The following is a 15,047-nucleotide window of genomic DNA, read 5'->3' on the forward strand; positions in this document are numbered from 1 at the left end:
AGTTGACTGTTTCTCCTTTAAAGGCTGTATTTTATAAGTGTTACTTTTGTTTTGGGTAAGAAAAAGAAAAAGGAAACCCCCAAGCCCAAGAAAGATTCCTAACCAATTGATAATTAACAGTGTTCAAGTACATTTATGTCCACATACAGTATTTGTTAAAAAAGAAACAGTTTCTGTGTTTCAACACCTTTTTTTCCAAAAAAAAGAAAACGAAAGAAAAAGAAAAAGAGAAGAAATGAGCGTACACATTACATTGGTTTGGCACTGGAATGGACCATTTTTAAAAACATTTCTTGTCAGTATTTATAATGGTTTGTACAAAATTGTAAACTGTTTTCAAGTTTGCTTGTTTTGTTCATGATCACCTCTCAAAACCTGCTGCTGCAGGAACGAAAACATGCCAAACGGAACCCCGAAATCAAGCCAAGGCAACTCTCCCTGCCCCTTCCCCTTAGAGAAGGTGGAGGAGACAGCTTCTGAAAGCACCCGGCAGCAACGGGTGAGCGCATCCTGCTGCACGGTGGGCTCCGGCTGACACAGGACGGCTCTGAGAGCAGAGTGCCACCCACCAATCACACCTTCCTGCCTCTAGAGTAGACAAAGATGGCTCTTTAGGTCATTTTATTTTATTTCTTTGTTGTTTGTCATCGTCCCCCCCCCCTTTTCTTTTTCCCCTTTTTTTTTCTTTTTTACAAAAATTTCTACACCTAAATCACTTTCTAGAAACATTATTTTTCCTTCCTTTTTTTTTTTTACATCAGTTGAAGCAGAATCTGCTTTTGTGAAAAAAGACAAGGATCAAGGTCTTATTTCATGCATCAAATGCAAATCAAAGATCATAAAAATGGGTGGTTTGCTCTGTTTTTTGTTGATTTTTGTTTCTTTTTTTTTTTTGTAACGCTGTGCAGGATGCAATGCAGCCACTCAGAGTACATTAAGATGGTTCACAGCAGTCCCTTTGATAGTATACATTGACATTGATTTCCCTGTCCTGTTGTCACTGTTGTTCAGTTAGTTGTTTGTCTGAAATTCAGGCCACGTAAGATGTCCCCAGTTAGAAAAGACATTGCCGCTTCTTCATCTTTGAGAGGAAGATGGAAGGGTGCAGTTTAAGAGGACGATACATCAATGGTCTAGATTTTCCTGGGAAAGATGTCTGAGCCTTCGAGATCTCATTTTGTTCACTTTGATACCTCTTGGAATAACATCCCTGTAGTGAGCACATTGTGAGAGGGCGTTTATCCCTCAGAAACTGGTTTCTCTTCTGAAAAGAGATGTGGTTTCACACTAAGGAACAATATTATGACATGCCAGGCCATGGAAAGAAAAAACTTCACAGACTGGACAAAAGTTCTGCCACCAGGGTTGAGTGTATTCCCAATGGATGGGATATTTCTGCGTAACTCTTGAGGCTTTCTTTTATTCTCAGTTTTCCATGTTCTTCTCCAGCATCCACCTATTCATCTTTCCGGATGTTAGAAACTTCTGTGTGACAACTGCTGAGCCTTTCTAGAGGGTTGCTCGCTAAGGATCTTTCTTTTTGGTCTGCCAAGCACATTGGCTCCAACCCAGTGAAGCTGTCAGATTCAGGCATGATTTTAAGCAGATGTGTAGTCATCAGGTCTCCTCCTGTGCTGACTTGAGCAAGGGATGGGGCTTTGCTGAACTGGCACACTGCGTGGGTTTAATCTCACCATGCTTCTCTGCTTTGCCCATCCCCTTCTTGCTTTGGTGCAGTTGAAATGGGAGAGGGGGAAGTTGTGTCAGCCTCCCCTCCCCTTCTAACCTCTTCCTTCATCATCACATAGCCTTGACAGAGGCTGAAACTTGGGGATTTCTGCTCAGTCTCTGCTTGTGAGAGGCTCTGGGACACATCTCCCATCTCTCTGCCCCCAAATTCATGGGACTGGTGAGTACTTTAATAACAGCTTAGAAGCTGCACTAGCAAAAGATATATTCCTGTTCAAAACACCCTTCCTGGGTCCCCAAATATCCCTGAGGCAGGTATCACAGGGGTCTCCAGAACTTCAGATCCTGTGGGCCACTGCCTCTGGAGAAACAAGGAAAAGCATCTGCAGATATGCCAATGACAGCTTTCTTGTGAGGTACACCTCCTCCTCAGCTTCCCACCTGACATGTCATGATATTGTGCACAGGCATCGCTGCAGTGAGGAGTTACCTCTCATCTCCTGCACCCACCACCAAGACCCTCTGGTCTCGTTGGGAATGGCCATTGCCCCACAAAGCTTGGTGCTGCAGCAGCACAGGCTCCATGGCCCTGGGCACAGCCAGGGAATGGTGATGAGAATGAAGAGACCAACCAAATACACCATCCCCTATAGGTAAAAATAAAGAGGGCCTGCTCAAAGACTGTGAGGGGTTGAGCGAGTCCATCCCAGTGTGGGGCAAAGCATCTGTCAGTGAAGAGGCAGTGCTGGTTCCTTTCTCTGCAGAGAAGAGTTGAGATCAGCCACTGAGAAATGCCTCTGCTAACCTGAGACAGGGCGTTCCTGATGCTGAAAAACTGTCATCATCCCTTGTCTGAGTCCCCAGGAGGTTTCAGCATCACAGTAAAGGCAATCATATTTTCCTTTCTTGCTGGCCTGGCTTCTCCCAGTCTGTTGGTCCCCAAGTCCTCCTCACCAGGCTCAGCAGTGCCAGGGCTATCTGTGCAGCTGGGGAGCGTGAGCCACAAGACAGCATACCCAGTGAAGCACACTGTAGCCAAAGACATGTCCAGAGGGCTGGGAAAGTCAGGGAAAATATCTTTGACCCTCCTGCCTGGACACTCTGTCCACTGGATCCCCAAATAAGACCTAGACCCAGCATCTGAATATGGCAATTAACCCTGGAGCTGCCCACATCATTCAGCTGGCATGGCACTGAGAGCTGGAAGGCATCAGCCTTTAAGGCAAACCAATACTGTTCTGCTGTTTAAAACAGATACTGGAGGAGAAATTATCGCCCTCTCCAAAAAAACAGTGTTACTCACCATGTGCTACCTCATCATTTCTGGGGGAAAAGTTTGCCAGTGTACTTGCTGATCTCAGCCTGTGCAAATGATAAAATGTGAATCCCTGTATCATAAATGGGTCTACCACTCCTCATCTCCCCACTTTGTCACACACATGTTCAATACTATTCTGTAAGCGCTTCCTGGCTGTGGCACTGGCAAGTTTTGGCTATCTTAGATGGGAGCAGGCAGCCCATAGCATAGAGCTGAGAACAGGTGGCTTGAGGTGGTTTGAGTCCATTGTCTCTAGGAGATAGATGATGACAGCATAATCTTCTTGGAGCAAGGGATCACATTCTGTTCCAGGGTTTTCTAGTCTAGAGCACAATAGGCTGCAGGAGCTCATGCTCACACAACTCCTTGTTTTGGCTCTGCAAAAAGCTTGTCCTTGCTTATCCACCAGTCCTGCTTGGCCCACTCATCAGCAGAAATGGCTGAGTCAGAGCTGTGTGGCTGCACTGTGCTGATGCACTCTAGCTGGAGTAGCATCTGCAGTGGAGAGAAGCCTTACTGCTGAACAACAACAGCCTTTCCTAAGAGAACTGACACTTCCCTCTGGTTTGACTTCCACCTAAAGTTTTTTCTTTCAGCCTCACTGCAGTAACACAAACGATACAACACTCATTGGCCTAGCTGTAGAAAAAAGCCATTTCTGCCCCATGGAGGCAAGACTGTCCTCTGCTTTTCCAAAGCACTAAACATAAGATGGATAATTTCTCATATTGCTTTTTGCTCTTGACATGCCTCCCAGTCCAAACAAAGATGGATTGTAACACAGAGGGTCACCTGTATGTCTCAGCCTCACTACAATCATCATCCTTGACATTCCCCATTGCTTATTTCTGCTAACTGGAAGCTGCACAGAAACCAGGTGCCCCTCAATCCAAATTCAATCAGTGCCCTACACTTGAGCCTACACATTTGTACTTCTGATGTGTACTTCTGCTGAAGAATTTGTCTCTGCAAGGCCAATGGCCACTAAACCAGATAATTAAGCTCAACACATAGTCCCTGCTTTTCACTCCCTTCTAAACCCATGCTTCACAAAACTTGCCAAGAATTGCAAAGCATCTTAAGATAAATCTTCACATTTTATGAGCAGCTGGACATTTCCTAGCACTTACCATGCTAGACTAAGTCAAAGGGCAGAAAGCAGCAGCAGCGTAAGCTTTTCCAAGTAAGTTCAGACTCATACTGCCTTCATCTGTGTTACTTCATTTATGCAAGTGATACTTGAGATCGTCTTCACCCTCATCACTACATCCCAAGGTACAGTAAGGCATAGTGCAGGTTGGCTCTCCAGGAAGAGACCATGTGCGCAAGAGGTTAGGGTTCAATACACAGCCTCCTCCTCCTCCCAGTGGCCTCAGGGGTGGTAGGATTAAACACTAGAAGTTACTGATATACCATCACTTCCAGCACTACTGCCCACCTCTTCTGTACTGCGCTTGGAGGTGGATCAGGGAGCCAGCCCTAAGGTCACCATCCCAGCGGGCTGCACCTCTGTGTGCAGGCACAGGCACCGGGTTTGCCCTCCAACCCCTGTGGGAAAAGTCTGGGGAAATGCATTATAGTATCAGCCTGGAGGACAGTGCCTCTTTATTACACTTGTCACCTTTCAGCTGTTCTTTACTTCCGAATGTACAGAACCATTTTTATTTGGTTTACATCAAGACATCAGAAATTAAACATTTCCAAAAAAAAAACAAACAAACCAAAAAGAAAGAAAGAAAAAAAGGAATAAAAGAACAAAACCAAACAAAAAAAAAAAATGAAAAATAAAACCCAAACCCCAAGGCTATATACATCTTCTCCTCCCCAGTCTCCGCTCCCCTCCCTCCCTTCCCACCCTTTCACCCTCCCTCCCAGCATCTGCGTTAGGTCCTGCTTCCAACACATAGGTTTCACATCTCTCACCCAAACCGATGCTCCCAACCCAGTTTCCATGTCTACTGTAAAGACATCCCACCCTGCTTGGTAAGCCCAGTCGCATCAGCATTTGGTAACCCGCATGGTGTTTCTTGCCCAGTTGGCTCTGATCTCTGACACCAGGGGAGAGTTCAGCCCTTGCTCCAGCTTGGCGTTCGCTCCCCTGCGCATCCCAGTCCAGCTCCTGCAACACTGTCCTGATGCAAATGATTGTCCCTGCCTAAAGGGACTGAGCTCATGAGTGGCAGTGCATCATGAGTCTTCCTCTAGTTATCCCATTTCTGACCTCACCATCTCCCAGAGACCAGGAACTGCTGCTGTGGCTGGGTTTCCTCGAGTGCTGCCTGCAGCTATACCCAGCCTGTCTGACTCAGTGGAGGTCCCCAGTTTTCAGTGCTCTAGTCCCTTCAAACCTATTGTATTGCACATATATTTTCACTATCTCTCTCCTATTTATTTTGTTTCTGAAGTTACAGGTCTCTCCCATCAACAACTCTCCCCTCATCCCATCCTATTAAGATTTCAGTAACCACGTTCCCTAAAGCCTTTGGTCTGCAGCTCCAGAGGTTTCTCCTCTGCCTGATAACAGAGATTTAAAACCCCCTCCTCCTCCTCACAATAAAGAAAACAAAACCAGTTCCTCCCCCACCTCTTATCTCCTCCTGCCAGAGCCTCTGGAGCAGATCTGGTCAAACAGACCAGCCGAATCAGTTCCCCGCATGGCTCTGCTTCTGGGAAGTGGATGTGCTGTCCATTGGACAGAGGAAGTGCCAAGCCTTGGCAGGTTCCCTACTTATTTGCAAGACATAAGCTGCTGGCGTGGTGTCAGATGTGCATGCAAGAAAGCTGGATGCCAGTTAAGACCTACAGTCCTGTTTGTTTCATGCACTGTGAACTTAACCTATATACACTACGGGCTGGTTTATGCTTGAAGACATGAATATAAAGGTATATATTTTCCTTTTACCTTAGTAAAAAGCCTTACTTTCACCCATGAAATAGCAGGGATTTGCTAGCAGGGCTCTTGTTTTCCTCTTTTGCTCTTTCTCTCATTCTCTTTTCAGTTCTTAATACCCAAGGTGAAGGGGGGATAGGAGGGGGACAGGTAGGATTACAGTCCCAAGGTCCTAGTTCCTGAAGGTCCCTGAGTGACAGCACTATACAGTATCAGAAAATGAAACGATAGAGTTGTGTTGGCCATGTATATCCTGAGAGAGATTTCATTTCCGTTTCTCCTCTTCCTTCTCCTCCTCCACATGCCTGCCTTAGGCTGTCATGCATGGGAAAGTTGCAAAACGTTCTCCCCCAGTCCAGCTTGCTCAGGCAGCCCAGACCATCCCTCATGCTCGTGTTTGCAGTCTCTGCTAAAAAACACAACCCAGCAAGCAGCAATCTTGCCCCAAGCTCAAACAAACCAAGCCCCAATCAGAATTGCCTCCTGCACCACTACAGTGAAAGTCAGAAGCAGCTCCACTTTGGGACATTCTTTCCTCCCTTTTTCCACATTACTCTCCCTTTACAAAGAAAAGGTGGACAGCAGCGGGCACACGAGCTGCAGTGTGAAAATCCCCTCCACTTTTCCTATGAGATGAACTTTGTACCCACTGCATGAGAAGTTCATGCCTTTCCCCATGCTTGTGATGGCTTGAAGCCTCTGAGCCTTAAGTATGATCAAAAATGCCTTTTTTTCTCCACTATCTTCTTTCTGGATCACTGGACCTCAAAATGAGACATGGGTTTGTTGTCTTTCTTAGTGGTGGATCTGGACAGCTATGGAGGGTGAAAATGGGGGTGCCACCTCAGTTATGGAGGAGGGCATTTCTAAAGGCCTTCAGCATTCTTCCTTCACCCCTGTATGGGAACATATTTTCTATTACTCATCTGAGACACAGGACACTCAGTTGTTCTCCAGCTTTCTGCCCTGTCACCAGAAATCATAAGACTGTTCCTGAACTGTGAAAAGTCCTGACCTCACACTCTTTGGCAAAGATTATTGTGTAGGACCAAATAGTCCAGATGTCTGAATATATTAAGACTGACTCTATGAAGTAAAACTGACCTGGTAATACCAGGTCAGAAACATTCAAAGAGAGAAGCTAGGATGACTCCTGATAAGAAAGAGAACCCAGCCAACAGAGAACCGAGGCAATAGCAAAGGAGTCTGGCTTCCAGTCCCAGCAGGTGAAAAAATAAGCTGGGCTGAGCTTTTTCCCTGGAAAGCTTTTGGATTGTCTCTATGAAATTCTGGGCTCAATCTCTGATTGAAGCCTCAAATATGAAAGACAGCCCAGCTGCGCCTGATCTCCAGCTGGAGGCCTTGGGCTGTACCTGCAGGGTGCTGGATGGGCTCAGTTAGGACCCTACTCTGTGTGGGGCTCAGTGCCTAAGCAGCAAAGAGCATAGCGGGTTTTGCATCATCTGTGTGCTATTGCTCCTGCTGGTCTTTGGGACCAGTTGAGAGAGCTCTCAGGTCTCTAATTCCTAACACACATTTGTCAGGCTTTTACTACAACTATCAAATTACTGGAGGTCCTGAGTCATCTCCCCCAGCTTCATAATATCTTACCACATGGCCATTTGTTCTCCCTCCAATGGCTATAGGCTTCTTATAACAGCCTCTTTTTTTCCCTTCTCTGGTTCTTACCACCCTTTACATTGCAATCACATATATAAAGGGTAAGTGTTTAGATATTGTATTTATTCATCAATCAGCTGGTTAGACTCCCCTTGAAAACTGAACCTGCTGATAGGCAGCCTCCATCAGGAAACTGCAGTCATCTGACATGCATATATCCACCTACATTATACTGCTGATGTCATAAAACACAACTTTATGGCTTCCATTAAGACCTTTAAAAGCCATTTCCAAATAGAATTCCACTAGAAAGCGTAAGTTTCTCCATTGGCCAGTCTTTAACTTCCTGTGTATAGGGTAAACAAAATCACCCAATCCAACACTATCATCCAGCTCCATTCACTTTTCAGACTTATATAGACCCATCTAGAACATAAGCTATAACAATATTGGGAAAACCCATTTTCAACAGCATCACTCTTGAATATGGAAACCAACAAGAGACTGTTCTGCAGGACAGCTGGAAATAGTCTGATTTAACAATTGTGCTAAAACCTTGGTGAGTCCAAGGAGGCCTGGACCAAATGTGTGCATGCATGAACATGAGAGGGAGAGACAGAGATTGGGAGTGATTGAGAAGGATGGATGCCCTATTTCTTAGGATTCTGTTAGTAGAAAATGCGTAAGACACATTACTGATATAAAAATAACAATACTTATTACTCTGATGAGCCCTGATCTTGCTTCATCCAAGTCAAGGCAAAACTTTTCATGACTTCAGTGCTACTAGCTCAGGCCTATAATGAATGGTTCACATTTTCTGTAGACATAAATGAATGAATGAATGAATGAATGAATGCATGAATGAAAAGATGTGCATTAGATGCATCTGTCATCTGAAAAACAGGATTTTCCCTAGTCTCAGAGGATCACTCTGCTCACCCAAACAATGAGAATCAAGGAAAAAAGAAGGGAATGCTAGCAGGAAAATAAAGGTACGGCTGGATTCAAGGCAGTGTGTGTGTCTGGTATGTAAAAACCTCCAACAGGTAAGAACAAGGTTCTCATCTTTACTCCAGGAATGGCAGAATGACCCTAGTTTTAAAGTTTTGCACTTGTGAATTTATTATTTTCATGGCTTTTGTTAATATTATAAGGGATATTATTAATCATCAGTGATTGCCAAAGTGGCCAATAATTCAGTGATTTTCCTGAAAAGTCACTGGCTCCTTTGGAAAAAGTTGACCTTGCTGTCCAAGGCCATGTTAGTTACCCTTCTGTACCTTTATAATGAGCACCAGTGGCTGGAAGCTGCTGCAGACTTAGGGGCTTCCATAAGCACTGACAAGCTCAGGATTTTCATTGCAAGCTTCACCCTGCCCAGGCTTTGAAGACTGTTTTCTTCCAGCAGGATGATGCTGCATGGAACTCTACAGCATCCTTAGTTACATCTTCTGCAAGAAGGGACACAGGGTGCTCTTCTCTACACTCCGCATATATTAACAGAAATAAAGCAAGGCCTGATAGAAGCAGTACAGATCAGAGGGTTCCAGCCCATAGTTTGCTTCTGAACTCCTTAGGAAAGGGGATAGCTATAATTTCCAGACTTTTTCATTCCAAAGCACAAAGTTAAATGACAACCACCCTTTCCAGCACCTTGCCGTAGGCTATGGTCACTCAGTGGGCTGGAGTGTGAAGTCCCTTGTCTGGCACAAGGAACAGGTATGGGGGGAAGGGTTGAGTTTTCAGAGTCCTGCAACTGCCTTTCTCACCAAACTCAGTAAGAAAGATGCAGGGTGGGAAAGATTGGGAACAACCCCTCCTTTCAGGGCTGAATCAGCTTAGTCTATGAGAGATCAGATGCCAGCAGTGAACAGCAGCGCTGTCCTGATGCTGACCCCCAAAACCCTCTCTTTCCTCAACAAGTATATATTTGCACAGTCTACCTCCCCAGCTCTGTCTTTAATGCGAGCTGAGACTCCGACCTCCAACCTCACAAAGCTGCAGTGGACAAACAAAACCCTGCTATTCCCCCAAAACACTGCCAGTTAAATGTCATCTGTGTTCTCTTTCTACAAAAGACATTACAAAACCCCCCTCCCCAGCTCCCCTCCCCAGAAAACATGCTTGCACGCACACATCCGTGTCTACATACATGCGCACATACACGCACACAGATGCTTCGCACGCACACACGCACTCATACAGGAAAAACAGTTTGCAAACTCCTGAAGGTGGAAAAAGGCAACTTGCAAATGTGCCTTTGTTTTTGATAAGCTCCCTCCTCGCTCCCCCCCTCCCATAACCCCACATTGCCCCTTCCCTCCCAAATAATTGCCTTGTCCTCCCCCCTTCCCAGCTCTTCCAAAATAAATATTCTTTTTTATTTGTTGGTTTAAAAGATTCTTTTAGGCTTGTAAGCAAGAGAGAGGGAGAGGGAGAGAGAAAAAGAAAAGAGAAATCTCATAGCATGAGAATGAACCCCCGCCGTCTCATGAATCCATGAAAGGATAAATATGAAGGGGTTAAGAGCAGTGACAGAAGAAAGATTAAAAAAATATAACAACACTGAGTAGAGAAAGATGAAATTCAGTAGTGAAATGGAAGTGAGGATAGCGCATTAGTGAGCACAGCCAAGATAACCTATCACCCCACCAGCTTTTGACTCAATTTCTTTAAATCTCCCTCCCCCCTTTTTAAAACTTTTTCTTGTTTTTTGTGTGTTTTTTCTTTTTTTTTTTTATGTCATTTTTTTTCTCTTTTTTTTCTTCCTTTTTTTTTTTTTTTTGATTTTTTGAGTGTTCTTTTTTTTTGTGGTTTTGTTTGTTTGGTTTTTTTTTACAATGGTTGAAGTCCTTCAGCAGGAAACCAAAATCAAGGCAAACACATCCCTCCCTGAAACCAAAACCCCTCCCATATACCCTTCTCTCCCTTACCCCCCCAACACACACTCCGTGGTTCTACATGTGCTGAAAAGAGAAGAGTAAGCTTAGAATAAATCTAATGAATCAAAGGAATAAATGATAATGATAGTAAAGAGTAAAACCCAAACCCAAAAGACCACAACACTCCTGTGTTGTCATTGTCTGAGTGTCTGTCCCTATCTCTCTCAGAGGCTGCAGGCATCAATTTACATAGTACAACCAGTAAACAAGGTTGAAGAATCCAAAGGTGATTGGAAAAATGATTCGTGACCACTTGTCAATGGTGCTGACATCTGCCAGGTCTGGGATTTTGAGCTTCAGCTTAGATGACCGCCGGCGGAGACGGCTGTTGGCACGGTTGCGGGCTGCAGCATGGTGGGTCAGCGGACCGTGGCGGTCCAGGGTTGGGTGGTGACCAAATCCATCCCGAGAGGCCAGCTGCTTGCGGAACTGGATTCCTGAGCCTTCGAAGGACATGACAGAGTTTCGAGAGTCGCCAACGCTGCTCATCATGTCTGTGGCCAGCAGCTCATTGTTCATCTCCAGAGTGCTGAGGAGGATGTTACCGTAAGGGTCAACCTACAACAGGGAAGACAGACAAAAAGGTAGGGGGCATATCCTGTGTACAAAGCACACACGGACACACCCTCAGGGAGCTGTTTTCTTCATAGCAATACTAGTGACAGGGTCATTTTGTGAGCTCTGAACCTGGACTTTTGCATTTGAAAAGGTGGTCCCACCAGTGCTGGAGTCAAAGGACTAGCCACGTGTGCTTGCAGCAAACTTTTGAGTTGGGTAGTATGATTTGCCCAACACGGTAGAAATAAAAGCCACATGGGTACATCTGGGTACACCTGCTCTATGCAAGAGGATTGTCTTGATGAGACTGGCTTGAGGATGACGAGAAAATGATCAGGGAGAAAAACATTCCCAGTAATCACCAGACAGGGGAAGTGGAACTGATCTCTTGTGATGAGAAAGGCTGCTCCACAGCTCACCCGGGACTGAATGAACAGTGGAGTCTGAGGTTTCCTGCCACAACGAAAGAAGGGGACAAACCTGCTCTCTCACCCTCTTCTCCTCGTAACGGTGGCGCTCATTGTTGGCCTTGCCAATCCGTTCACTCTGTTTCTTTTGCTGCCGGGGGCCTCGCCCGAAGAATATGTAGTTGACAAAAGCATACTCCAGGAGTGCCAGGAACACAAAGACGAAACAGCCCATGAGATAAACATCAATAGCCTTGACGTAAGGGATTTTTGGGAGAGTCTCCCGCAGATGGGTGTTGATGGTAGTCATTGTAAGTACCGTGGTGACCCCTGTAAGGAGAGGGTAGGTGCTCAGTTATGAAGGTGGGATGGTTTCCTGAAATGCCAGCCTCAGTTACCCTACCCTTTTCTCCCAGCTGGACAGCCTCAGAAAGGATGGGATCAGTGCAGCTGGGAAGAAAAGTTCCATTATTTTTAGCCCAGCTGTCCAGTGCAAATCACTGCAGACTACAAACCAGATGACAAGTGGGAGAAAATGTCAAAGCTGAGTATCATCAGGATGATGGGCACAAATATCCTCTGGACCTTGGTCCTTTAAATCCTCCCTGATCTTCCCTCTTTGCCTCAACATGGTAGGAAACATTCAGTTTTGCTTTCAGTCTCTCCCAGCCTCTTCTCCCTTTTTTCTACTTCATGAACACATCAGGTTTCCCTACACGCTACTGAATGCCTCAGTATCCTTGACATGAATTTATAATTGGCTGTGTCTTTCCAATGCCATGAATAGGAGATAGAGTGAAGAGATTCCCTCTTCATGGTGCTTTCTTTCTGTGCCTACATCATAGGCTTCTGTCTGCATCCTTGACCCCATCAATTCCCACCTTCCTCTCACCAGCTTTACCACTCACTACTTCAATTGTAATCTATACACTCTATAGAGGTATAGATTATAATTGAACCACTCTATACATGGTTCTCATGCTCTCCTTGTTACGTCTAACTCATATTTCCTGCACCTTAAATAAACATTTCTTGGTCTCACTGAACACATTTTCCCCATCTACTCAGTCTCCAAGAGCCTGGTGCACCATAATTACTCTCATTGCTTCAGTCTTCCTCGATTTCTTCTCAGCCTCCTTCCTTCTCTGGACTGTCAGAGTGGCCTCAGATCTGTCTCTTTGACAGTCTTCTGCCAACTTCATTAAGATGGCAATGAGCCTTCATGCTTCTTTTGGGCACAGTAACTTTCCCTCTTCAACCTAATCTTCTTTTCTGACTTCTCTAGCTCAGCTGTCCTGCTTTTCTTACTACCTTGGTGTTCTCTTTTCTTCTAGTGTCCCTCCTCCTCATCTCTCTTTTGGCAGCTCTCTTCATCTCCATGACCTTAATTTGCTATTCTGGTCTCAGCCCTACCTCTACAGTGATGGCTCTCAAACCTCCTTGTGCATCCTGGACCTCTGCTTGTCCTGTTTCCTTTTCACCCTCATGGACTCTTTAGTGTCATTCCTGATAAAAGATTAAAGATTTGAAGAACTAATAGTCTTCAGTTCACAGAAGAGTAAACAGAAGTGAGATATATTTTTGCTCACAGAATATATTATTTTGTCTATATTTAGACAGTAGTCTAAATATCCAGAAATCTGGGGCAAAGAAAGGTGGAATAGAATGTTACCCACATCTCCATTAAGAACTGGACAAGTTGCAATGGAGTCTTTGGACAAAGAAGAGCTTTTTGATTGAATAAGCAGGCAAACCTGCAGATAAAGCCCAGAGGAGGCTGTGGAGTCTCCTTCTTTGAAGCTTTTTAAGGACAAGTTATATAGAGAGCTGTCAGGAATAGTTCAGGGAGAGCTGTTACAGCTCTGATCTACAATGTTTTTCTTCTGTCTTCTCTTCTGAATCCAGATGTCAGCATAAATTCAACAGCTGTGCATCTCATGTCCATCCTTCTGCTTGTGCTTTCACTGTGCCAGCAATGTCTGCCGTGGTCTCTTTTTTCTTCCCTCAGTGATTATACTCTTGTCAGTGCAACTTACCTTTTTAATTTACCATGTTGTCGTTTTTCCCTCCCTGCCTCCCTGCTCAGCCTCTCCAAGCAAGCACAGCCAAATCATCTATTTTATATCATTGTATAGAACATCCCTCCTTTGAGTCTTCTCAAGCTCTGTCTTCTCCTAGAGTCAATTTAAGCCCCCAACCTTTTCTGCAGGACCTGGCCTCTACCTGTGCTTGATTGCCTCTCCAAGCTGTTTCCCTCTCACAGATGAAATCCTTCTCCCTCCTTGGCTCTCCTATTTCCTCTGAACTTTCCAACATGTTGCACAGCCCCATTCTCATATGCCAGCCATCCCCCCTTTTTCCTGTTCCTTCTCCAAAATCCTCAACTGCAATCCACCCCCATTTCCCTTCTGTTGCTTAAAAGACTTCATTTATTTCCTCTTTTAGGAAAACATTCCTATTTAGGGGAACATGTGCTTAAGAACTCAGACTTTAACTACTGTGCCACATTTGCCTTGGTTATGAAGGTCTTCAGCTACGAAAAGTGTCTGTATGGGGCTTAAACTATCATGAAAACGTGTAATGCCATTTCCTTTATGGCTTTTTTTCATCTTTTAGCCATTCACTCACCATCTTTCCTACTCTTTGGCCACCCACCCTCAGCATTCATCATCCAACTAACTGATCCTGGCACACCCATTGGCCAAGAGGTGCCCAGATTTCTCTTAAGAAAACAAGTACAAAGCAGAGTGAAGGAACTGGTGGGCTCATGGCATGTCATAGTCTTACATGTACAAGAAGCTACGACCATTTGTGCTTTTGTTATAGAGTTTAAACTTGCACCCAGGGAAATTCATGGGAGAACTTATACTGATTCACATAATACAGATGGAAGCTTGGGGAGTACTGATACTTCTGAACAGAAAAAGCAGCTTTTCTGGATAAAAATTTGCTTTCAGAAAAAAATGTAATTCTTTTGGGGTGACAAGCTTAACAGTCCTATGTGGCTTTCTTAGCTGCTACCTCATGAAAAAGGAGTATTTTCTTACAGATGTCCTAGCTGATCTCCCTCAAAAAAGCACCTTCTACAACATATAAAAGAAAAGGTACATACCCAATGCCACTCGTGCAGCAGAAGCATCATAATTGATCCAGAAGGAGACCCAGGACAGGATGGTGATGAGAATAGATGGCATGTAAGTCTGCAGGATGAAGTAACCAATGTTCCTCTTAATCCGGAAACTCAAGGATAAGCGCAGATATGAACCTGTCAATGAGGTATTAAAGGGAGATGTTTGAGAGGAGGAAAAGGCTGTATTTATGGTAAGAGCTTAGGTTAGAAATTGAAATTTTATTTGGAAAATGCTGTCAAGAGGCAGGGATAATAAGAAATTTCTTTTTTTTCCTTTAGTTATGCAGACTCATCAGTTTTTAGATGGGGGCTCTTCAGAGTCTGCTCAGATGGCTCAGAATATTAAGAAGAAAGGAAACTCTACATAAAATACATTATTATATCAAACATCACTGGAGAATGTCTGTTCAGTACTGAAAATGCTATAATAGTGTGTGCCAATTTGACACAGGCTTACACAAGAGACTTTAACCCCATATCTAGATGCAGT

The 15,047-nt window shown here is 44.6% G+C and overlaps 1 protein-coding gene across 2 annotated transcripts in view; it reads right to left on the minus strand.

Annotated features, from left to right (window-relative positions):
- Positions 1-7,619: 7,619 nt before the first annotated feature.
- The window catches only part of LOC130593374 (gamma-aminobutyric acid receptor subunit beta-4), a 72,228-nt gene continuing 64,800 nt past the window's right edge, over positions 7,620-15,047 (minus strand). The window contains exons 7-9 of one of the 2 annotated variants that reach the window (XM_057398448.1): positions 14,540-14,692; positions 11,513-11,757; positions 7,620-11,020 (exon numbers count right to left, since the gene is read on the minus strand). In XM_057398448.1, coding sequence (XP_057254431.1) covers positions 10,643-11,020; positions 11,513-11,757; positions 14,540-14,692 — 776 coding nt within the window. In that variant the 3' untranslated portion in view covers positions 7,620-10,642. Of the gene's footprint in view, positions 11,021-11,500; positions 11,758-14,539; positions 14,693-15,047 lie in introns of both variants that reach the window. The other variant, XM_057398446.1, reaches the window with a different exon arrangement.

Source organism: Pezoporus wallicus, unplaced genomic scaffold (assembly GCF_028554395.1).
Source record: "Pezoporus wallicus isolate ANWC-B61680 ecotype Strahan unplaced genomic scaffold, APGP_CSIRO_Pwel_v1 contig_10431, whole genome shotgun sequence".
Lineage (NCBI taxonomy): Eukaryota > Metazoa > Chordata > Aves > Psittaciformes > Psittacidae > Pezoporus > Pezoporus wallicus.